The sequence below is a fragment of the Myotis daubentonii genome, chromosome 8, assembly GCF_963259705.1.
Source record: "Myotis daubentonii chromosome 8, mMyoDau2.1, whole genome shotgun sequence".
Lineage (NCBI taxonomy): Eukaryota > Metazoa > Chordata > Mammalia > Chiroptera > Vespertilionidae > Myotis > Myotis daubentonii.
Genome location: NC_081847.1, coordinates 13,277,996 through 13,303,471, shown reverse-complemented (window position 1 = coordinate 13,303,471; position 25,476 = coordinate 13,277,996). Strand labels below are relative to the sequence as shown.

The following is a 25,476-nucleotide window of genomic DNA, read 5'->3' as shown; positions in this document are numbered from 1 at the left end:
TGTTATAACAATAGATTGTTGTTTTATATTATTATTTATTGTTCTGATGAACCTCTGTGTCACCTCAATTTCCCTGGAACCTGGGGAAACCCTGCAAATTTGTTGCGATGGTTCTCACCATTATCTTGACATTCCACCTCCACTAGCTGTGCAGAGTTTGGGTGGGAGGAACGGCGGTGGATATCAGTTCCGTGACAGGTAGGGGAGGGGTCGGGCGGGGAGCCTCCGCCCCAATACGGGGCGGGACGCTACGGTCGGTCCCCCTCGGCGTCCGCCCCCCAGTCTGCGCTCAGCGATGGCCCCTCGCGAAGCAGATCGGACCCTGCCCCTGGCACTCGCCCTGGCCGCAGTGGCCGCGGTGTCCTGGGCGAGAGGGCCGCCTGACGCACGGGGGCCGGGGCAGGGCTGCTCGGCGCTGGGCCGCTGCTGCCCCGGCCGTGACCTGACCTGCGCAGCCCGCGGGCCCCCGCGCTGCTTCTGCGACCAGGCGTGCGGCGCGGCGCGGGACTGCTGCGCGGACTACTCGCGGGCCTGCCCAGGTGCGCCCGGCGCGTGGGGAGCGGGGTTCGGGGGTGCGGCGGGGGACAGAAGGGTGCCGATCACGCAGGGTTCTGGGCCTGGAGGTGCGCGCGGAGAAAGTTGCGCGAGGCATGGACCAGGGCGCGTGAGTCTCTGGGGGCAGAATGGAGAGGGATGCTTGGAGAGTTGAGGGGTGTTCCGGAGAAGGGGGTGCAAGGACTACGCGCCGGATTTGGAAGGTGCTCGAGGATTGGGGGGCTCATGGAAGAGGCGCGCCGGCCGGGGCACCGGTACGAGACGGACACTGAACGGAAATAGGCGAGTTGGGGGCATGGAGGGGTGCGAAGTGGGAGAGGGCGCTGGGGTTGGGGAAGGGTGCCAGATTTAGCAAATAAAAATACCAGATGCCCAGTTAAACTTGAATTTCGGTAAACAACCAATACCTTTTTTAAAGTACGTCCTATATATTACACGGGCCACACTTCTTTTAAAAGCCATTGATTACATTTTTCTGAAATTCAAATCCAACTGGGCGTCCGGTGTTTTATCTGGCAACCCTAACGGGGTGGGGGTGGGGAGGAAGAGACGTGGAGCCTGGAGGGGTGCAAGGGAGGATTGGGTGCACGAGCTGCATTGCAGACATGGCGCGGGGGGGGGGGGCGGGGGGGTTGTCACAGGGCAAATGGAGAGGGTGTTGAGAAGGCCGCGGGCTGGGTGAACCCCGAGGGGCGGAAGAACTGGGGGTGGGTGGGGGGAGGAGCAGGCTAAAACTTGGTTAGGCCAGCAGAGGTGGAGGTGACGCCTCCCTGTGGTCCTGGTGCTGGGAGTGGCCAAGGGACCACGGTCTAAGCATTTCCTATAAAGACCCCGCCTGAGCCTGAGTAGTACCCACCGGGCTCTGAAATCAGGGGCTGATTTGTTGAGTTACTAGTGGGGAGGAGTCTGTCTTCTCTAAATCCCAGGAGTAAGTTTTTCACACCCACAGGAGACAAAAATCTACATTCTGTAAAGTGGATATGACCCAATTTTGTCAGGCGATATAGCAATTGGACCCGTCTATCCTGAGACATCAGTGGTCCTTCAGGAATTTACATTGAAAAGAATTTACATTTAAAATGTAAGAATTTACAACAAAAAAAAAAAAATCCTCACCTGAGGATATTTTTTCCCAATGATTTCCAGAGAGAGTGGAAGTGAGGGAGGCGGGGAGAGAGAGAGAAACATCAATGTACCACATCAATTGGTTGCCTCCCCCCTGCACCCCTATTGAGCTGGGAAATCTGCAACTGAGGTACATGCCCTTGACCCAGAATTGAGCCCCTGACCCTTCTGTCAGTGGGCTGATGCTCTATCCACTGAGCCAAACCAGCCAGGGCAAGACTTTACAATTTTTAAAAACTCAAAATTGAAGGCACCCAACATTTATTGATCATTTACCATTTCTGTACCCAAGAGCTAAGCTGGGTGTCTCATCAAACCTGCTTACTTTCTCACAGCACTCTGGGGTCCCTGCATATAATAATGTTCCCATTCAGCAGATGAGAAAAACTGGGCTTGGAGAGGAGAAAGCTTTGGCCAGCCAAGGTATTCCAGCAGGTTTTGAACCTGGTCTGATCCTGTGTCTTCTACCATCCTGTGTCTGCTTCCTACAAGTTTGAGTGGCTAATGGTGGAAAGTCAGGCAACAGTGAGAGGAAAAAGTAATTTGGGGTGTTGTATCTCCCAAGTCATAGCAAATGAGACTCCCCCAGAATAAACTTGCAGAAGGACTGTCTTGGAAATACTTTTGTACTTGTCTGCTTTCTGTACAGAGTGCATGCAGCCATGGGGTCATTCAGAGTGGGGCTGCCCCATAGGGGCTCCCCTGCCTTAGCCCAGGGGTGGGGGACCCAGGAAGGAGACAGGCAGAGGGATCAGTGATACTTTCCCACGGTCTGACCCTCGTCCACAGTATCCCATGATGTTATCAGTTCCCCAGCATTTTCCATTTTATAAAGAGCTTGGGCTGGTGGGCCCAGGAGCCTCAAAGCGTTGAGTCTCTCTTTGTTTTGCTCCTTTGGGAAGGTGTCAAAAAGGCAGCAGACCTAGGATCTGCCCACTTGTCTGGCTGGGTGGAGCCAAGGTCTTATAAATAGATCAGGGACAAGTTCAGTTTTCTACCTCCCAGAGGAGCAGGACAGGAGGGGACATGGTGACTAGTTAGGAGGCAAGGGATGGGGAGAAGTATGTTTTTTCATGAGTGATTCAGGGGGTAACGTTGACTGACTTCAGTAACTGATTGTGGTAGAAAGAGATATTAAGGATGACTTAAAAAAACACACCCTAACATTTACTGAGTACTTACCAAGTGCCAGGGAGGTACTAGGTGTGTGTGTGTGTGTGTGTGTGTGTGTGTGTGTGTGTGTGTGTGTGTGTGATTTGAGATAAAGAGGAAGGGAGAGAGACATCAATTTGTTGTCCCACTTATGTATGAATTCATTGGTTGATTCTTGTGTGTGCCCTGACCAGGAATCAAATCCACAAACCTAGCATAACAGGATGATGCTCTCACCAACTGAGCTACCCAGCCAGGGCTTAAGTGCTTTAAATGAATTGGCTCCTTTAAACCTCACAAGAACCCTATGGGATAGTGTTTTCATGTCCATTTTACAGATGAGGAACTGAGGCACACAGAGGTAGTGACCTGCTCAGAGTTGCATAGCTATTAAGCAGCAGATCTTGGATTTGAAACCCAGTAGTCTGGCTCCAGACCACAACACTATATGGTTGCTCAGTAGGGGGAGGGAGGCTTGAGCCTATAGGTGGAAGAGGAGCACCGGACATTGCCCACATTCAGTTCAGTCACACTGCTGGCCATCTGCTGTGTGCCCAGCTCAGCTAGAAGCCATGGGGCTGGGAAGATGGGGCTCTGACCCCCCTCAAGCTTATATTTTGAGAAGACGGAGTAGCCATGAAAGAATTTTAATCAGAGCAAGATAGCAAGATGAGGCTTGGAAAGAATCAGTGAGGATGGGATGGAGGCAAGGAGAGGGTGGAGCTGGAGTGACTAGTAAGGCCTTAAAGGATGGACATCATTGCTTCCTATTTTCCAAGTTCATTACCAAATGTTTTCATGTATTTTATATCCTTTAATTCTCACTTGAGCCCGGTAAGCATCAATGTCCCCATTTATGCACTTATGTATTCATTGCCCTAGTCATTACTCTAAGGTTTGGCATAATTCAAATTGACTTAAGCTAACAAGGGAATTGATTGGCTCAGGTAACTAAGAAACAGTTCATGGATTCTGGTTTCAGGCATGGCTGGATCCAGGGACTCTGAGGATATCATCAGGGCTCTATCTCTCTCCACCTTTCAGTTCTGCTTCTGATAGCTTTATTCTCAGGCAGGCTGTCACCAAATGGTAGCAAAGGTAGTACCCAGTAGCTCTCAACTGGTGTCCCTAGTAGAATGAGAGCTTTCTTTCCCCATTTGTTCCAACCAAAATCCTAGGGATGGTTTTCATGGGCCCAGTTTGGGTTATATCCTCATCCTTGATTCATTCAATTACTGAGCAGAGGAGAAGGAATATGTCAATTGGCCATGTTTGTCTCACAAACGCACTAAAGGAATAAGGGATGAGGTCACTCTATTCAAACCATGTGGACTGAGAGTGGGGAGGATTGGTTCTTCAAAAGAAAACGGAGGCATTGTTACCAGAAGGTGGCAGTAAGGGGGCTGGGAGGGTAGAAATGACAGCTGCCTGCCACTGAGCTATGAGAGACTGTACATTTAAAGGAACTCGAAGTAAAAGGGTGCTGGGACACTAAATAGAAGGAGGAGGGAGTGAATGACCGAGGGCGTGTTGCAGGAACAACTTAAATTTTAGCCACTAGGCTTGGGGGTCTTTATGATCCACTATAAAAAAAAAAAAAAAAGAGCTTTTGTGAACCAGGTCAATAGGATACAGGAATCACTCAAGGACTTCAGGTGACAGGTCAGAGCTGCATTCCAGAAAAATCCTTTTGGTAGACAGTGAGGAGGATGGACAGTCAGGGGGCTGGGCAGTGAGGTTCAGAGAAGAAGGGGGGGTTTGGATTGTCCAGAAGGGCATTTCCTGATGTTAGAGTGGGGGCAGAGGGATCCAAGGGGACTGTGGGAAACTCGGTCTGGCTCCAGCAGGCTCAGCTGGCACGATGTTATCTGGGTCTCTAGGGTGGGGTGAGCAGCCTTTAAACCTCCCACCTCCTCTGTCCCCTCTTTTTTAGCTACACTGATAAGCTAGAATTTCTCCTTTACTCAGAAAAAGGTGGGATGGTCTTTGCTTTGAGAAACACCGCCATCTGGTGGTATTTGTTACAATGCCAACCTGTGGTCATATTTCCTTCGTTGTTGCTGAGGCAAGCGTTGCTCATTCAGTATTCATTTACTCATGATTTACTGGGTCCCTATGTGCCAGTTACTGTGCTTGGTGTCGGGATTCAGCAAGGAACAAGGACTGAGCTTCCGTGGAGCCAACACAAGTGGCAAAGGCTGACAAGCCATGAATAATCACATGAATGTACTGAGTTGCAACCCTAGGTCTAGGTGAGGTGCGATGACAGTTCCCTGGGGATATCACATGAGCATGCTGCTTGGTGACTTCACAGATGCCAGCCACATGGAAAGAAGTGTAGGGTGGCATCTGCCTAATTTTCTGCAAATCTCTCATCTGCCTGACAGGCAGGGTAGGGCAGGGCAGGGCAGAGAATCATTGTGGGACTTTGGTACTCCCCTTTGATTCCTATAATAGTCATCAAAGCCCTGTATGCAATTACTGCCTTCTCCGTCTCTGACATCACTTCCTACACTCTCTCTCCTGCTCCAGCCACACTGGCTGGCCTCCTCACTGTCTCTGCAGCATGCAACCTTGACCCTGCCCCAGGGCCTTTGCACTGCCCCAAACCCCTCTCCCTTACCCCCCACCCCCCACCCCTCACCCCCCAGGTACCGACACAGTTCCCTCTATCAACTCCTCAGATGTTCTTTGTCTTGGAGGCCTGCCTCCTTTGACCCCTTCATCTAAAACAGTTCCTCATCATCTCACCCCTGCCGTTCTTATTCTACTTTGTTGTTTCTCAGAGAACAGATCACTAGTTGAAATTACATCATAGGTTGTATTGTTTATTGCCTGTTTCTCCTGCAGAATGTCAGCTCCTCCAGGGAAGGGGCATTTTCTGCTTTGCTCATCTGTGTTCCTGTCACCCAGCTCAGTGCTTGGCACACAGTAGGCCCTAAATAGTTGCCAAACAAATGTATAAAGATCACCGTTTTTCTGAGCACTTACAGTCTCCTCAGTGCCTTGCATTCATCATTGCACCAGACCTGTGAGCCTGCAGTTCGCATCCAGGTTTGTCTAACTCCAATTCCTTGGCTTGACATAGATATTCTGCCCCCTTAAGCTCCAGTTGCCTCTTCTGTGAGATGGTTTGACAGTAGTACAAATACATATAGGGAATCGAGGCCCTGGCAAGTGACAGATGGCATGCCCAGAATAATGAAGTGGAAGAGAATTTGATAAGGGCTCTATTCACAATGGGCTACAGGAGGAAATGGTGTTATGGGAGCCTGGTGGGAGCAGGATTCATGGCTGAAGGTGCCCCCTCACCAGGAGCCAGACTGAGTCAAGGGGTGGGGGTGGGGGGCAACAAACACCTGGGCAGCACTCTTCTTCCTACCAGCACCCCCCTGCGCTGCAGTCCGGTGGCATCTGGGCTCAGGGAGCCTCTGTGATGCACAGGCTTGCCAGAGGGTACAGGACAAAGGAGGCCCGAGAACACACCATCTCCTAAGGCTGTTGTGAGGGTTACACGTGACTGCCTGGCTCAGCACCAGTGACATCATTGATGTCATTATCAGGTGCATGATGAAGCAATCATGATTGTTAGGTTGCCACACTTGATTTTCTCCCTGCCTCCCTACTTCTCCCCTCCTACCTCTCTCATCCCTCCCTTCTCCCCCCCTCCCTCCTCCCTCCTCCCTCCCTCCTTCTTCTGAGCATTTCAGCTCTGCTAAAAGCGGAGATCTGTGCAAGGCTACATGACTTCCTGAGGTGCCAGAAGCAACACTGTGTTTCCAACACAATAACCTCATTCCCTCAGTTCAAGGATGTACTTTGTCTCACATTTTCATGTTGCCGAACTAGGACATGTCTCAGAGCTGGTGAGGGCTTTTCATGAGCACCCACCTGTCTTTCTGTTCACCACTGTGTCTCCTGGCTCACAGTAGTTGCTCGGTAAATATTTGTGGAATGAGTGAATTAAGTTTGACGGTAGGAGCCCCCTGTGTGTGCATGAGTGTGTGTGGTGTGTGTGAGACTTGGGACTCACCCCATCCGACTGGCCCCTGACCTGGAGCTTCTTGCTCTGCATGGCACTGCCACCTGCCGCCTCCATCCCAGAAGGCAGATTGAGTCTCGTTTGACATCAGCTGTACTTTGGGCGACTGGAAACTTTTGCTGTGTGTGAATGACAGCAAAGCATCTCAAGTATTGATTTGGGAGTTACAAGTAAATTTTAGCAAACAGGCAAATTTGCAAATACAGAATCTTTAAATAATGAGGATCAACATAGATATCTATAATAATAAAAGCATAATATGCTAATTAGATTGGACCTCCTTCCGGATGACCTTCCGGACAAAGTTGTGGTGGCGGGGGCTGAGGCAGAGGCAGCCGCCACTGCGGAGGGGGCCAAGCCCCTTGCGCGGATTTCATGCACCGGGCCTCTAGTGTGGCATATAATGCCTGTGGGAATGCTTAAACGTTGTGTAGCACTGTTCTGCAGGTTTAAAACTGTATGTACATATGTCACCAGAAGCAACCTCTGTAAGAGTCTGCTTTCCACTCCATGTTGTTGCTGTAGCTGAGGCTCATGTCGCTGCAGCAGAGGATTAGCTGTATTTACCGAGCACTTGCTATGTGCCAGAAGCATGTGCTGCGTATGTTGTATCCAGTTGAATCTTCAAGGCCTCCCTATTAGGTGAATATTCTTTTTATTTCTATTTGACAGGAAGAAACTGAGGCACAGAGAGGTGAAATCAGTTGTTTTCAGTGCTTAAGAAATGTTTACTGCCCTGCCTGGTTTGGCTCAGTGGATTAGAGCATCAGCCTACAGACTGAAGGGTCCCGGGTTCAATTCTGGTCAAGGGCACATGCCTGGGTTGCAGGCTCAATCCCCAGTAGGAGGCGTTCAGGAGGCGGCCAGTTAATGATTCTCTCTCATCATTGATGTTTCTATCTCTCTCTCCCTCTTCCTTCCTCTCTGAAGCCAATAAAAAATATTAAAAAAAGAGAAATGTCTACTGAAGGAATGAGTGGCGAGAACAACTTAAATGATCACCAGAAGGATGATGGATGAATAAAACATGGGAATGTTAAGTTTAGGTAGATGTATAAACGGTTATTATAGAGAAAATTTTGAGGAAGACATGGGCTTAGGGTTGCAGGAGTCCTAGTGCTCTGCGTGTTGTTTTTGAGGGTTTGGCTTGTGGGAAGGTGGAGTTCTTGCCACAGGCCAGCCCAAAGCCATGCAAGTTGCCCCTGGAGACTCTACCTTCTCTTTCAGCTGTCTCCTGCATTGTGGCAGAGTGGAGTGGCTGGAGTCGCTGTGCCAAACCCTGTCAGGTCTCCTACCGTGTCCGCAGGAGGCATGTCCTGCAGGAGCCAAGGAATGGGGGTGCTCCCTGCCCCCATTTGGAAGAGCAGGCTGGCTGCGTGGAGTACCGGAGCCATCAGGGAATGGAGTGCCAGCAGTCCTTGTGTGAGTTGGGTGGCCACCAGGGGGACTGTCAGATCCTGTGTGGGGTCCAAGTTTGGGGTAAGACTTTGCCTTCCTTTTGCCCTGATCCCCTCTTCTCACTTTGTGGACGAGGTAAGAATCTCTGATTTCCTCTGGGTATCTCGTCTTCTACTCATCTCCCAGTGTGAATCATCAGGACTTGTATGCACATGATGGGAAACCCAACTTAAACTGACCTGAGCAAAAATGTGTGGCTCCCATGGACACAGACGATAGGGTGGTGAAGGCCTGGGGTGGGGGTAGGAGCAGGCTGGGAGAGATCAACAGGGAGGAAAAAGGGGACATATGTAATACTTCCAACAATAAAGGTTAAAACACACACACACACACACACACACACACACACACACACACACACACCAAAAAAGATGTGGCTCATGTAACTAAAATTCCAGGGGATGCATTCATGGCTGGATCCAGGAGCGCAAGCAATGTGGCCAGGACTCTCCATTTCTCAGTTCTGTTTTCCTCCGAGTTGGCCTCATTCTCAGGCCAGCTGGGGATGGTCTTTGATAGCTCCAGGCTTACCTCCAACCTAACAACTGGAAGAAAAGATCTCTTTCCTCATAGTTTCAGCAAATGTCCTGGGATGATATCTTATTGGCTTGACCTGGGTCATGTATCCACTGCTGAACCAATCAGTATGCCCAGAGCGATAGAATACACTGATTGGCCAAGCCTGGGCATGTGCTCCCTTTGATGCTGGGAGGGGGGTCAGTCCTATTTAAGTGAGATTAGGGGAGGGGTGTTCTCCAAAGGAAAATTGGGTTGAATGATGCAGGACAGGCACAACTACAGAAGGTAGCTACATTGCACACCTGGACAAAAGTTTTTATGCCATTACAAAAAAATACGTGATGCCGGTTTTGTAGCTGAAGAAAGTGACTGAGAGAGTACAGCGGTTTTCCTGAAGGAGTAGAAGAGCAGGCAGCAGGGCTCCATGCTGCAGCCTGGTGGGGAGAAGTCATTCTTCAACTTCATCACAAACTTTACCCTGGTGTCCCCCCTCCTGCTTTCAATTCTCCAATAGTGACCCAGTGCCCTTAGAGTAAAACCCAAATGCCTCATCATGGTCTATAACAGGGGTGGGCAAACTTTTTGACTCGAGGGCCACAATGGGTTCTTAAACTGGACCAGAGGGCCGGAACAAAAGCATGGATGGAGTGTTTGTGTGAACTAATATAAATTCAAAGTAAACATCATTACATAAAAGGGTACGGTCTTTTTTTTTTTTTTTTAGTTTTATTCATTTCAAACTGTCCGGATCCGGCCCGCGGGCCGTAGTTTGCCCATGGCTGATCTATAAGCTCTTGCCTCCTGTGACCTCATCTCTAACCTCCCCTGCCCACATTTTATTTTATTTTTTAAAATATATTTTTATTGATTTCAGAGAGGAAAGGAGAGGAAGAGAGAGAGAATCATTGATTGGCTGCCTCCTGCATGCCCCCTATTGGGGAATTGAGCCCACAACCCGGGTATGTGCCCTGACCGGGATCAAACCGTGACTTCCTTGTTCATAGGTCGATGCCCAACCACTGAGCCACGCCTGCTGCCCCCCCCCCCCCGCCCACATTTTAAAGGCTCATTCTGATCATCGTGGGGATAGTGGGTCAGGGGGCAGCAGGGAGGCCAAGGAAGAGGTGACTGCAGTGGTGCATACAAGAGAGGATGGTGGCTGGACCGGGTGGTGGCAATGGGATGATGGCAGTGGCAATGTCATTCCTTTTGCCTAAAATCCTTCTCCCTCTCCCCTGTCACCCGTATCTAACCTTGCCCCGCCTATTATTTCCTGCCCAGATGTCAGTTTCCCAGGAAGACCTACCTGACTGCCCCTACTATGTACCAAGCACTTTGCCACATTCCTTGACTCTGTGAGGCCAATGATACTATTCTCATTTTTTAAAGGGGAAACCAAGGCTCATGGAGACACAAAACGTGCCCAAAATACATTGCTCACCATAAATCATCTTACGTAATTCTGACAATAACTCTATGATATAGGTCAGTGATGGCGAACCTATGACACCCGTGTCAGAGGTGACACGCGAACTCATTTTTTTGGTTGATTTTTCTTTGTTAAATGGCATTTAAATATATAAAATAAATATAAAAAATATAACTCTTTGTTATACTATGGTTGCAAATATCAAAAAATTTCTATATGTGACACGGCACCAGAGTTAAGTTAGGGTTTTTCAAAATGCTGACACGCCGAGCTCAAAAGGTTCGCCATCACTGATATAGGTATTAGTATCATCTCCATTTTGCTGTTGAGGAGACGGGCTCAGCAGGTGCAGTCACTTGACCAAGATCACTCAGCTATAAGAGGCAGAGCTGGGACTAGAACTGGGCTTCTCTGGGGCTCTCCTCACTTCCTTAGGCTGCACCAGAAGGAGCGCCATGGCTGTTTAAAGAGAGGAAGGGAATTTCATACTAAGTGTTATGGCAAAGACCAAGCCCACAAAGGGTGTCTATGGCAGCAGGAGGAGAGGGGCCTGGGCTGCCCCTGTGTGGGCCTTTTCTAGGTCACTAGCATTAGTTCAACACCAAACATTAAAAAATTATCTTTATTGATTTTAGAAAGGGAGGGAGAGGGAGAGAAACATTAATGATGAGAGAGAATCATTGGTCAGCTGCCTCTTGCACACCCCTCTATGGGGATGGAGCCTGCAACTCAGGAATCAAACCATGACCTCCTGGTTCATAGGTTGAGGCTCAACCACTGAGCCACACCAGCTGGACAATACCAACTTTTTGATTCAGCTCCATCACTCAGGGAATGGGGAGGAGTAGGGACTTCCTTTGGACTTGTTATTTTCCCAATGAATCACCAACCTCTCTTTTTCTGTGTTTTCTGTCTGTTCCTGGAAGGAAGGGACTTGGGAGTTGCCCCAACAAAATAACGTATTAATTCATTTACCTATCCATCCCTCTGTACCTCCTTTCTTCCATCCTTCCATCTCCCCATCCATCCATCCATCCATCCATCCATCCATCCATCCATCCATCCATGTGTCCAGTTTTCCATCCATTTATTTTATTCATTCATCTCTCCATCTGTCATCCCTCCATCCATCCTCTTTGTATTCATCATCTGTCTTTTTTCTATCCCATCTTCCCATTTATTTACTCATCATCCATCCATTCTTTCTTTCTTCCATCATTTTAGCCATCCATCCATGCATCCATCCATCCAACCAGTTTTTAATTCTTTTATCTACTTTTTTACTTACTCATATATTTATAAAAATCATTCATTTGAAAAGCTTTTGAGACCCCCTATGCAACTCACTGTGCTAGGCCCTGAGTCTCAGAAATAAATATGATCCTTCCTCCAGCATCACATAAAGGGTCCTAGTGGGGACCACTTACCCAGTTCCGGGATCCCATAGTCTCCTTAGGGCTGCCATATAAATGACTCAGAAGCTAGGAGTACCTGCCTCGGCTTCCTGTGGCCGTGCTGAGTTACCTAACTGTTTTCTCCTCGGCCCACAGTCCCTGCTCTGATAACCACAGGCAGATTCGGGAAAGAACGGAAAAAGCAAAGTGTCCCCAAGAGGCAGGAGATATTAGGGTAAGTTGAAGCAGATGAACCCAAAGTCAAACTAAACTTTGTGCACATTTTCATCATGTCTTTCTCTTCCCTTGACCCCCCATTTCTTGTCCAGTTATGTTTGTAAGCTCATTAACATGCTTTTGAAGTCCTTACTAACTGGTCTCCATTAAAATTAATTAATTCACTCACTCAATGTTTATTGAGTGCCCATTATATGAAAGGCACTGTGATAGGCCTTGGGGCTATAGCAAGGAGCGAAAAAGGACAGGCATTACTTGTCTTCATGGAGTGGGCAGTCTAGTTGGAGGAGGCAGACAATAAGCAAATAGCATGTCAATGGTGCTAAGTGCTATGCAGAGAAACAAGGCAGGGAAGAGGGTGGGAGTGCCAGTGGCCTCTTCAATGAGGAGACACTTGAACTAAGATCTGGAGAAGGCTTTCTAGAGGAAGAGCAGGCCTGCAAAAGGGACCAGAAAGTGCAAAGGTCCCTGGGCAGGCCATGCCTGGTGTGTTCAGGATCAGCCAGACCAGTGTGGCTGGAATGCAGGGAGAATGAGAGTGTAGGAAATAAGGTCAGAAATAGGTCTCACTGGGCCTATCGGCTGTGGTGAGAAGCTGGACACTTTCTCATGAGATGGGAGTCATGGGAAGGTTTTGAGCAGAGGAGTGACATGATCTCCCTTGAGTTTTCACAGGATCCCTTTGAATGATATTTGGAGAGAGGCAAGAAGGGAATCAGGGATCAATAGGGAGGCTACTGCAATGGTCTAGGCAGTGGTTGGCAAACTCATTAGTCAACAGAGCCAAATATCAACAGTACAACGATTGAAATTTCTTTTGAGAGCCAAATTTTTTAAACTTAAACTATATAGGTAGGTACGTTGTTATTAACTTAATTAGGGTACTCCTAAGGCTTAGGGAGAGCCGCACTCAAGGGGCTAAAGAGCTGCATGTGGCTCGTGAGCCGCAATTTGCCGACCATGGGTCTAGGCGAGAGAGGAATGTGGGTTGGACCAGGGTGATAGCCCTGTACCTTGTGAAGAGTTAATTGCAGGGACTGGAGGCAGACCAGTGGGCTGAGGATGGTGGTGATGAGGTCAAGCTTCAGGATACTGCCTGGCACATGGCAGGTACTCAACAAATATCAATGGAAAGAATAAGGTCTGAACAAAAGCAGTGGCAATGGAGAGAGAGAGGGAGCTATATTAGTTAGGATTCCTTTCGTTGCAGGTGACAGAAGGCTCACGCTGGCTCAAGTGGAAAGGGGTATCGTTGGTTTATATAACTGGGAAGGAAGTTTTGAAATAGTGTTACTTCAATTATGAGGTCAAATAGTGTTGTCAGGACTCACTCTCGTATTCATTCTCTCTCTCTCTAATATTCTCCATGCAGTGGCCAATGTGGGAACCAGCAGCCCAACATCCTCCCAGCTTAGCAATGCCAGGTCCCTTCCTCCAGTCTTAGTGTGTTATTTCTGGAGGAGAATTTGATTGGTCCTGCTTGAATCCAGCCCATCCTTGAACCAATCACTGTGGCCCGGAGGATGGGAGCTCTGATTGGTCAGCTTTAATCATCTGCCCAGGCTAGTGGCAGGTGTGGGCAGCCAGGACCAGCCACCCAGATTGCTTACCCCTCCACGATCAAATAGGGTGAGGGCAAGAGTTCCCCAAATAAACCACAAAAAGGGAAGAGAAAGGGTATTGGGAAGACAGAAGTTTCATTGATCACAGGCTTCTGGTAAGGAACAGATTCCTGAAGAGTTCTGGGGGCAGCTCAGAGAGGAAGGGACAGGTTTGGGGCTGTCCTAGGAGGAAACTGTCTCCTGCTGAGGCCGCCCAAAGGCTGCAGCCACCAGGGGGCAGTAGCCCCACACAGTCACCCCTGAGTCCTTGATAAGCTGCATCTCCTCCAGCAGGGGGTGCCATTTACTGCCATTTGTAGAAAAGTTGGGTAGAGGTAAAATTCTGGCAAATTGGCTCTTCAAATACCCCATCATGGGAAGTCTCCCTTTTAAATAATTCTCATGGAATCTCTTCTATAAAATAGGATCCGTTGTGAAATGAAATGGAGTGGTTAGGAGCGTCAATTTAGGCTTTTGGGGTTTATCGATGGTTCCATTTTAGGCGCAACCTCTTACTAGCTGTGACTGTAGACAAGTGAACTCTCTGATCCTCAGTTTCCTATTCTGTAAACTGGGGCAACACCTTCCTCACAGGATTTCCTTATTGGAGCAAATGATTCATTCAGCGCAGTTTTATTGAGCCAGTACTGTTCCAGGAGTTGGACACTATGGTGAACAGAACAAGCAGAAATTCCTGCCTTAATGGGGCTGACATTCTAGTGAGGAGACAGATGAGAAATAAACCATATAGTCTTTTGGATGCAGTGCTTGGAAGAGGCCTGACCATGGCCCTCAATGAGGCTAACTTAAAAGAGCAGGAGCCACGCCTCTTGTTGAATGCAACCTGTTTTTGCAGATTGGGTTGCCCAAAGGTTACTGTACCAGAGAGAAATTGTATCAACCTGGGCCTGCATAGGGCCAGGTGCACTGGAGGTGTTCCATAAACCTCACAGGTGCCTGGGATGGTGTCTCCCTGTGTGGCTGCAGGTACTGTGTCCAGTTCCAGCTGGGACCCATTCCAGGGAGCTGCCGGCAGGTGAGGGCACCCCATGCCCAGTGGACGAAGTATCTGACCCAGGGCCACCTGGTCTGTGTCAGGTGTGAGTGGCCTGCCCAGGATGCCAGGAGCCGACGTTGCCACGGGGACGGCGGCGGGGCCAGAGAGTGAGCAGTGGGACTGGGGCGTGGGAAGTGTGACTGCAGAGCCCAGGGCGTCTCTGCTGCGTGAGGGGTGATGGTGCCACAGGAGCCAGAGGCTGCTGCCTGGTCAGGGCGGGGCCCCGGAAGGTTCTGGTCTCAGTGTCTGAGGAGGAGCAGCCCCTGCCACTTCCAGTTATGTGACCCAGGGCAAATCTCATCACCTTTCTGAACTCCAATTTCCTGAAAATGCAGATTGTAAGATGAACTCCCCACGGAGCAAAGGTGAAGGTTAAGCAAGATTGTGCAAGCCAAGGACTTAGCATATCTCCTGGCACCCAGAAAGAGCTCAAGAAAAGGGAGCTGGTATTATTGTGGAATCCTCAAAATTCCCTCGAAAGGCAAGTTTGGTGACTCTCATATTATAGATGAGGAAACCAAGGCTCAGAGAGGCAGTGTGCTGTAGCCAAGGCCACAAAGCAGGATTTGACCTAGACGTGGACGATATCAGCCCCCTCGACCACTTCCCACAACAACAGGTGTCTCAGGAAGCACTTAGCATACTAATTATAATAGCAGCTAACATTTATTGAATGTTTACTATGTGCTGAGCATTATTCTAAGCTCTTTATATTCATTCATTCATTCATTCATTCAATAAATATTTGTTGAGCGCTTACCATTGAGCGTGTGCCAGGCAATGTTTGGGGCACTGGGGAGGTGCAGTGAACAAGGCAGATGTGGTCCCTTCTCTTATGGAGACAACGTTTTGCTGTGAGGAAACAGACATCAGGCAGGTAAGTTTGTCATTCGTCAGATGGGACACGTGTTAGGAAAAGAAAGCAGAATGAGGAGGAAGTTCTGGGGGTTGTTGCTTTTCAAGGAAGGTGACACTGAGGAGGTGACATTTGAACAGAGATCTGAAGGAAAGGAGGGAGGGAGCCATGTGGATATCCGGGGGAAGGTGTTCCAGGCAGAGGGAACAGCAAGGGTAAAGGCCCCAAGGTGGGAGTGAGATGCCACTGTGGCCTGGATGGAGTGAGAGAGGGGGAGCATGTTAGGAAGTAAGGACACATTAACACACAATATGCCATTGAAACATTCCCAGAACCCAAAATGGATACTTTTGGGGTCCTTGGGTGCAAAGAGATGTGCAAGGTCACACACCTAGCCAGTAGTCGAACTGGGATTTAAACGTATACCGTTCAGATCCCTGAGCCAAGTTCTAGACTGTTTCCCCGGACAGTGCTTTTCTGGTGCAGAGATGATTATACTGTAGGAATGAGAGCACCCTCTGGGGTCTGTCTGTCCAGGGAGTTCTCCCATTTCAAAGAGAATTTCTTTCCTTTTAAAATTGAGCAGCCCCACTCACTGCAGACCTAGAGCAGGGAATGCTAGTGACAAATAGGGTGTTACAGACAGACGTACGTGAACAAGAGGCACTGAGACGGCACAGATCCAGGCTCAAACCTCACCTCTGGCCCTTATTTGCTGCATGACTCTGGGCCAGCCCTCCACCTGAACTTGACAGTCCCCACCACTTGAGTTGTGGGAAGGATCCCCTGCCCTTTGCACAGCACCTGGCCCCTCATAGAAGCGGAAGCTGCTATTGTCATGTCTAACATAAAATGGATGTAATACGTACTTTGTGAAAATGCGATGTAATGGGTATAATGAACTTGGCACATAGTAGGTGCCCAATAAATGGCAAGGAATACTATCACATTCTAAAGAGGCCCACTCTGCCCACCCCGCTCTGATCGCTCTCCCACTTAGACCTGAGATTCTACCACTGGAGATGTGTTCTTTGGGCTAGACGCTCACTTCTGAGAGCCTTGGTTTAGTCACCGATCTTTGGGTAAGCCTTTCTAGCCCTAACACTCAGATTAATCCCCAATTTCTCCTTTTGGATGCAAATATTTCAGGATGTGGGACATGGCACTCTGGTGAGGCTGAGATAAGGGTCACAGGAACCTTGACTCCACCAGGAAGGGGCAGGGATCGAAAGCAGAGCCAGGGCTGTGCCAGGGAGAGCCGCCTCTCTCCATTCCCACCATACCCAGGCTCACAACAGGTGATGGACGGTCTGATTGGGGCATGAGCTCACCAGGCAGGACTGGCAGAGGAGGAGGATCAAAGTGAGGACAGAGGGGAGCTGTCAGCTGGATTCTTTCTGTGGGCAGCTGGCGAGGGCAGGCTTGCAAAGGGCCAGGGCCGGGAGGGATTAGCCTGTCAGTTGGGGATTTTTAGGAGGGTTTATTTAGCCTGAGAAGTGTCTCTGAGTTTGGGACAAGCAGGAGGAACACTTGCCACAGTCACGCACCTGTGGTGTGCTGGGCACCAGGTAGGTGCTTTACATCATTCAGGCCCCCAAGCCCTTTAGAGACAAGAGACATTAGCTCCATTTTGTATCCTGAGGATGCCAACAATCTTTATATACTATCATTTGTGAAGCTCCTACTGTGTGCCAGGCACTGTGCTTAGAAGCTTAGGACAGTGCCCAACACTTATAATAAGCACTTGATCAGTAGTTGTTACTATTATCATTATTTTGCCTTTTTTAAAATTACTTTTTAAAAAAATATATTTTATTGATTTTTTACAGAGAGGAAGGGAGATAGTTAGAAACATCGATGAGAGAGAAACATCGATCAGCTGCCTCCTGCACACCTCCTACTGGGGATGTGCCTGCAACCAAGGTACATGCCCTTGACCGGAATCGAACCTGGGACCTTTCAGTCTGCAGGCCGACGCTCTACCCACTGAGTGAAACTGGCTACAGCTATTTTGCATTTTTAAAAAGATTTGAATTATGCCTACAGAGAATTGGCTAAAAAATATATGAACAGGTTAATAAATGTTTGGAAAGGAGACACATGTGGGTAGTCACCACCCAGGCAAGGAACAGAACCTGGCCAGCCCCCCAGTCCCCCACACTGCTCCTAACCATAAAGGAAACCACTGTCCTGACTTTCATGGCAAACCATTGTACAGTTCTCTTAATAGCTCTACTCGGTGCAGATCCCTAAACACTATGGTTTAATCTTGCCTTCCCCACAAAGTTTAAATACGTGAAATAATGCAGGCGTGTGCCTTTTGGAATCTGCTCCTTTAGCTCGCTATGAGGTTTGTAAGGTTCATCCACGTGGCTGACTTATAGCAGTAGAGCTTTCATTCTTATAGCTGACATGGTTAGTTATTATTGTCGATCATTTTTTTAAATCCGCACCAAGGATATTTTTCCATTGATTTTTATAGAGAGTGGAAGGGAGGGAGAAAGACAGAGAGAAACATTGATGTGAGAGAGACACATCAATTGGTTGCCTCCTGCATGCACCCTGACCAGGGCCAGGGATTGAGCCTGCAACCGAGGTACGTGCCCTTGACCGGAATCAAACCTGGAACCCTTCAGTCTGCAGGCCAACACTCTATCCACTGAGCAAAACAGGCAAAGGCTGTCATGATCATTTTTATTTTCCCTGCACACAGCATCACACAGAACCTTCCAAAACTTCAGAGAGGCGGAGATTATGGGTATCTCTTGTCCGCTGAAGAGATGGTAGAGACTCCTAGGAGCTGGGTCATGACACTCCTTGATTCCATGGCACACATGTGTGTGTGTGTGTGTGTGTGTGTGTGTGTGTTTTAATCCTCACCCGAGGAAATGTCTTTCTTTGACTCTAGAGAGAGGAGAGAGAGAGAGGGAGAGGGAGAGAGAGAAACATCAATTGGTTGCCTCACACATGTGCCCCAACCGGAGATTAAACCCATAACCCAGGTATGTGCCTTGACTGGGAATCGAACCTGTGACCCTTAGGTGCACGAGATGGCACTCTAACCACTTAGCACACTAGCCAGGGCAGAGCCTGTGTTCTTAATGACTCCACTGTGTTGAAAAGGGTCACAGGGAGGTTAAGCAACTTTCCTGGTTTGCCACCTCCCCATACTCTAAGAAGTGAGTCTGGATTGCCCACGTGGTCTCTGGGGTGGGCACTGTGGCCAGCTCAGGGCCATTTTCCATCAGCCACAGTAGACATAGTGCCCAGTGCCTGCCCACTTTTAGGATCTGGGAAAATTTAAAATATTTAAAATTTCTTTTAAAACCAGAAGAAAAAGGATATAATAATCATGAAATGTAATAATGAGTCCAGCCTGGATTATGTTCATCTTTATACAATGCCGCTGTAAACTATGACTTTAAATATTTTCTGCATGGAGGAAGGGGCTCACACAGCAAACGCCCTGGAGCCGAGAGATTCAATGCCACTGAGCCAAGCCCGTCTCTTGCAGGAACCAGCTGTTGCTGTGGCAAGCGGCCGGCCACCCCCGGTGCCGAGGGACGTGGGAGAGGCTTGGGCAGCTCCCGGACTGTTCCTGCCCAGAGGTCCATAACCTCATCTTCATCTAGCGTCTCGGCCCCCTAACTGCCCAGACCCCTCCTTCCCAAGGCCTCCCAGGGAGCCTCCCGTCCCAGAGCTTGGGATCCAGAGGGTCAGGGAGTGGGGAGGAGCCTGCAAATATGAGACTGAAGGAATAAGCCTCGTCCTTATGTTGACACTTACGTTATGAAAATAGCTTTATGTTTCTACTCAGTGCCAACTAGTCAGAGCCTTGCGAACATCTCCCCGTAGTTCCTGGCTCCCCAAATGTCCTCTCCCACACACACACTGGTGGCTTTTGCCCTGTCCTCCTCACCTGTACACTTACTTTTTACGGACTCTCCTCTCCTCCCCATTTTTTCCACTTAAATAAATTTATTTGAAAAGGCAGCTTAAATACGTGTGTTTAAAGAGGAATGTTCTATCAAGCTAGAAATGAAAATAAATAATAGTAGTCAACATTTATTAAGTGTCTACAGAGTGCCAAGCGCTGTTCTGGCTCTTTTCACATATTGACTCATTGGACCCTGAGTTAGGTGCAATTATATCCCCATTTTACATGTGAGGAAAGGGAGGCACAGAGAGGTTAGACCACTTGCCCGAGATCGTCCAGTTCGTGAGTGGCACAGTGGGGATTTGAAACCCATGAGCTACATCTACTGCTAAGATTCCCTACACTAGTAGCACATCAGCACCGTGAGGGCAGGGTTTTGGTCTGTCTTGTTTCCTGCACTGTCCCCTGTGCCTAGAACAGTGTCTGGCACAAAATAATGTTCAATAAATATTTGTTGAATGAATAAATGAATGATCAATTGCTATAATTAGAAGGCAATTAGAAAAACGAACATAATAGAAACTAAACAAGTATGGCTAGGTATTGTTGCCTGTCCAAGGAGCTGAGCATGAAACCTGCTCTCTTCTTGTTCAAACAAGAAATTTGCGTGTGTGTGAGAGATAGTAAGGACCCCCTGGTATCTAATGGAGACTTGGATCCCTGACAAATTAGAAGAGTTACAAGACTTGAAAGGGGACTAATTTTCTCCTCTTGGTAGTCAACTGTTATATATAACTAGAGGCTCAGTGCATGAAATTTGTGCGGGGGGGGGGGAGGGGTGGGGAATCCCTCAGCCCAGCCTGCACCCTCTCGCAATCTGGGACCCCTCGGGGGATGTTAGATTGCTGGTTTAGGCCTGATTGGGCCTAAATTGGCAGTTGGACATCCCTCTCTCAATCTGGGACCACTGGCTCCTAACTGCTGGCCTGCCTGCCTGCCTGATCGCCCCTAACCACTTGCCTGCCTCATTGCCCCTAACCACTCGCCTGCTTGCCTCATTGCCCCTAATCACTCTGCCTGCCTGCCTGATCACCCCTAACTGCTTGCCTGCCTGTCTGATTGCCCCTAACTGCCTCTGCCTCAGCTCTGCCACTGTGGCTTCATCCGGAAGGATGTCTGGAAGGTCGTTTGGCTGTCTGGTCTAATTAGCATATTATCCTTTTATTATTGTAGATTCTTTATTGTTGAAAGCATTACATATGCCCACCCTTTCCCCCCATGACCCCCTCCAGCCCACTCCTGTCTATTAATATAGATTTTAACAGCTTTATTGAGATACAATTTATATACCATACCATTTACTCATTTAAAGGGTACCATTCAGTCCCTTGTTAGTATATTCAATGCTGTTGTAAACCATCTTGTAGTCTATTATTTAATGTCCCACCTTGGGTTGGTGCAAAACCATCTCAGATCGAGTTTTCCACTTGCCACTTGGGGAAGCACCACTGTAATGGACACAGAGCTTTCGGGGAGTCGTGACTCCCGTACCTGGCTAGGAGTGTGCCGGCTCAGTTTCCCCTCTCAGATTGGGAGACAGGCCTTTGGACCCAGGAGCACAGAGAATGGAGTTGGGGGGAAGGGTGTATCTTTCAGCTGTCCTGGAGGCTGGGCAGGAACTGGCCCAAATGTTGCCGCTTTTCCATCCTCCTTCCTGAACCAGGACTCTGGGTGCTTCTGGGAATCACTGTCTGTTCCCTCTCTCTGAGAGTGAATGAGTCACTGGGTAAGCTTTTCAGCAGCATCTGTGTATGCTGGTCTGGGGCGAGATGCTGGGGCGTGAAGAGGAGAGAGGTGCAGACAGCCAGGAGGCCAGCGAGTGGCTGCCCGACTCACATCCAGGCCAGGTTCTCTGGGAGCCAGCTCTCCCTGTCTCTGTACCTACACTTGTTCTGGCTATAGGAGGCCGTTTTATGTAGAAATCATTTTATCTGTGTTTGTGCTGTCTTCCCAAGCAGATTGTAAGAGCCTGAACTACCCAGGCTCTGTAGCATATACTTTTTTTTTTTTTTAATATATTTTATTGATTTTTTACAGAGAGGAAGGGAGAGAGATAGAGAGCTAGAAACATCGATGAGAGAGACATCGATCAGCTGCCTCCTGCACATCCCCCACTGGGGATGTGCCCGCAACCCAGGTACATGCCCTTAACCGGAATCGAACCTGGGACCTTTCAGTCCGCAAGCCGACGCTCTATCCACGGAGCCAAACCAGTTTCGGCAGTAGCATATACTTTTTAGAGTCCTTCATAGCTACCATTTTTCACCCCCAAACAGTGATGCCTGTCTTAGTCCCTCAATGACCCTATAAGGTAGGTGATCTTTCCCCCACTTACAGATAAGGAAACGGAGGCTCAGGAAAGTCCTGTGGCCTGCATGAGCTGTCGTGATTAGAAAACACTGAAGCTGGGATTTGAACTGGACGCCAAAGCATGTGCTCTTGGCTGAGCAGGAAAGCAGAGGCTGTGGTGGGAACAGTTAGGGCCCAGCATTCTAGCTTAACAGACCCACGCTATGGCTTAGGAATGCATGGCCTTCGCAAACCCCGAGATTGAACTTGGGACCGGACATCCAGCCTCCTGTTCTTGCCCATCCTGGCAGGATACAGCCTGTGATGATGGGAGGAGAGGGCTCTGAGGAGGTTTCTCTGTACGTCTCCATCTATAATTGGCTCCAAATGAAATGATCTCATCCCTGAACACTGAGAAAGGGGGTGGGGTAGGGTGAGGAAAGAGCTCCCTGGCAACATCTAACATAGTTTGTGACGAACCCATTTCCCTGTAGGAGAGTGAGAAGAGTGAGATGGTCCATTCTCTCAAAGACCGTGTCACAGTTTGGGGAAAAAATAGTGTTGGTAATAGACTGCAGAGGCTCCCGCTTTTTGGGCTTTTATGAGGCCCCAGGCATTTCTCCATTCCATCCAAACCAGGTATCTTCTTACTGTTGCTCACAAGTCAACTTGACCACCTGTCACTCATGTCAAACCCTGGCTGGGAGGAGGTGAGCACGGCCAACGAATTCATCCAGCGACTTATCTTGACGGAGCTCTGTGGCCAGCTGAAGCTCATTTGAACGCCCATACATTAATTTTGAAAGACGAGCTCCTAATCAACTTTTAAAAAGCTTGCCACAGCACCATCTGCTTGGCGTTTGTCACTATTGCATTACATAAGAGGAAAGACATTTTTAAAGAATGCGGCTGCATTTAGTAATTGGATCGCTGGAGAGGAGCCAAGCCGGGGCGGATGGCACCGCGATTCAGAAATACCATAGGCCCTTCTCGGGGCCGTGGCGGCCTCCCCAAGTTCCACACGGTCGGGTCGGTCGTGGCAGAGACCTGAATGCAACCCAGATTGGGAGACAGGCCTGGGTGCCTGCTTTTCCTCTTGTCTTTCTCTCCCTCTCTTATTTTACCCCCATTCCCATTTATTGTCCCTCATCCCTGCCACCTCAGATAATTCTATCAAGTACCAAATGCTTTCACTTCCCTAAGCCCCAATGTCCTCATCTGGAAAATGGGAATAATAGGATAATGCTGCTGCGAGGTGTAAATGTATTAGTACACACAGTGGCAGCACATAGTGAGTGCTTGATAATTGTTTCCTATTTTCATATAAAGCGATGCCTGACACCTTGTAGGTGTCATGTCCGTTTTGTCTCAACAAGTATTTAGGATTACCGAGAGGCAGGACTGGCTCCATGGGTGTGCAGCCCGGGCAGTTGTTTGGTATAATGCTTCACAGCCACTGTCTTTAAATTCTTAATACTTTTTGAACAAGGTGCTCCAAGTTTTCATTCTGTAGCTGATTCCGCCTAGACATCTAGAATGATGCTGATTTATTGGATTGCCTGATGTTTAAATTAGGCAGGAGAGTTCGCATAAAAGTCTGGCGTATTTGGGAACATTAGAACATCTTGCCACAGTGGGTCCACGTTTCCAGGCACTGCCACTGAGGGGCCGGAGCTGGGTTGCGGTGCCCCCTACATAAGGCACGAGTTTCAGCCCAGCACGCCTAAGAGGCTTTGAACCGAGTCCCCTTGCTCATTTACAGGGCACTGGCATGGCGGTTGGGGTCATGGCTTTGCCATATATGTTTTCAGCTTTGCCAGTCAATAGTCATTTGACCTTGAGCAAGTAGCTCTTTGCCTTAGTTTTTCACCTGTGAGATGGAAATGATGATGGTAATAGTAACCTCTCTTTTACATGTAAAGATTAGGCTGGTTAATATATGTGAAGGATCTAGGGAATATGTTATTATTATTATTATTATTATTATTAAAACATATTTTATTGATTTTTTACAGAGAGGAAGGGAGAGGGACAGAGAGCTAGAAACATCCATGAGAGATAAACATGGATCAGCTGCCTCCTGCGCACCCCCTACTGGGGATGTGCCCGAAACCAAGGTACATGCCCTTGACTGGAATCGAACCTGGGACTCCTCAGTCCATAGGCCGACCCTCTAGCCACTGAGCCAAACTGGTCAGGGCGGGAATATATTATTAATATTAAAAATTATTTTTTGTTAGTCCTCACTCCAAGATATTTTTTCATTGATTTTTAGGAAGAGAAGAGAGAGGGAAAGACAGAGAGAAACTTCCAGTGAGAGAAACACATCGATTGGTTGCCTCCTGCACGAATCCGGGCCAGGGAGGAGCCTGCAACCAAGGTACGTGTCCTTGAGCGGAATCAAACCCAGGACCCTTTGGTCTGCAGGCTGACACTCTATCCACTGAGCCAAACTGGCTAGGGCTAGAACATATATTATTATTGCTAGTTTTTTACTCTCACCTGGTGCAGAAGGTCAGGCCAAAGTCTGAGAGCTGCCCCTCCAGGAGCTGGAAGCTGGACCTGCAGCGGCCGGTTATGAGGTCACTTCCTCCTGCCGTCTTAAGCAACATTCCTTGTCAATGTTCACTCTCTCTACCTGCAGTGTTTGCGTTCATAAGTGGTTCAACCTGGGCTTTCTGCAGCCTTCCCCCTAGCTCCAGCAGTGGGCATGTGACCCAGGTGGCCCAATCAACACAGTCCATCCCTTGGGCTGTAGAGATTGGTTATGGGATGAACATATGATCCAAGTGGGTCCAATCAGAGTGAATCCTGGGACTTTTGCTGCCCTGTTGGAAAAAAAAGAAGCTCTCTTTGAACCAAGATTTCTAGCTGTAATAATGCCATTTCCCTGGAGCTCCTAGTGAGGGTCTACTATGTGGAGAGAGAGGAAAAAAACACACGAACAACTGAGCCCTTATGACATCTTTGGAGCCCCTGGATCTAACCATACCTGAAACCATTACCCTAGGACTTCTAAGTTCTAAGAGGTTACATTTTCCCTTCCTTTAAAAAAACACACAACAGTTTGAGAGAGCATCTGAAATGCTGTGCTTGGGATCTTTACATGTTTTCTCCTGTAATTCAGATATAAACCCTGTGGAGGAGGGGCTATGATTATAAAGGAATGGCGCCTCAGGGAGGTAAGTGGCTTGCCCAAGGTCACACAGCAGGTCAGTAGCTGGTGCTTGGACTTGAACCCAGGTTTCTTTGACTCCAGAGCCTTTCTTCTATTCCACATTCTCTGAGTTCTGGACAAGAAGGTCTGGTGGTAAAAGACAAAAGACCTGAGTCCCATTTTGGCCACTATTTTGCTGTGTGATTTTGATCAAGGAATTACTCCAATATAAGCCTCAGTTTTCCCCATCTTGAAAATGGGGAAAAGAGTATTGCCTACCCCCTCAGGTTGTCGTGAGGGTTAAATGAGATAACCAATGTAAGTCAAGTGCTTAGAACAGGGCTGTGCATTTAACAGTGAACACGAACTGTTATTTATCAAGGCTCTTGTTTTTGAGGGAAGAAAGGGGGTCTGAGGGCCTTACCCTCGGCCTGCAGCCAGCATGCTTCCTGCCTCCCTGTGGGTCATAGGCTGCAGCAGCCTTGGGTGGCGCCTCCATCCATCTCCTGCCAGATGCACAGACCTGGCTCACTTACCCAGGAAGAAGGCACTTAAGGAGCCGCTTCTCCAGTTTCTCTTTTAATTTTCATTACATAAATTTCACATTTCCCGGAATAGAGATCTTGAACGGCTGGACTAATTTGGAAATCAAGTCAGCAAAGGGCTTC

General features: G+C 48.6%; 1 protein-coding gene and 1 long non-coding RNA gene across 2 annotated transcripts; one reads left to right on the top strand and one right to left on the bottom strand.

The window, feature by feature from the left end:
• Positions 1-209: 209 nt before the first annotated feature.
• On the top strand, positions 210-20,102 carry LOC132239264 (somatomedin-B and thrombospondin type-1 domain-containing protein-like). Its single transcript, XM_059705345.1, has 5 exons — positions 210-539; positions 8,102-8,296; positions 11,831-11,909; positions 14,500-14,676; positions 18,940-20,102. The coding sequence occupies exons 1-5, from the start codon at positions 296-298 to the stop codon at positions 19,055-19,057; spliced, it is 813 nt and encodes a 270-aa protein (XP_059561328.1). The 5' UTR covers positions 210-295; the 3' UTR covers positions 19,058-20,102.
• LOC132239265 (uncharacterized) lies at positions 18,106-24,323 on the bottom strand. The gene is made up of 2 exons (XR_009454011.1): positions 24,154-24,323; positions 18,106-18,329 (listed from the first exon to the last, which is right to left on the bottom strand). It is a non-coding gene; the product is annotated as an uncharacterized LOC132239265 (long non-coding RNA).
• Positions 24,324-25,476: the final 1,153 nt, after the last annotated feature.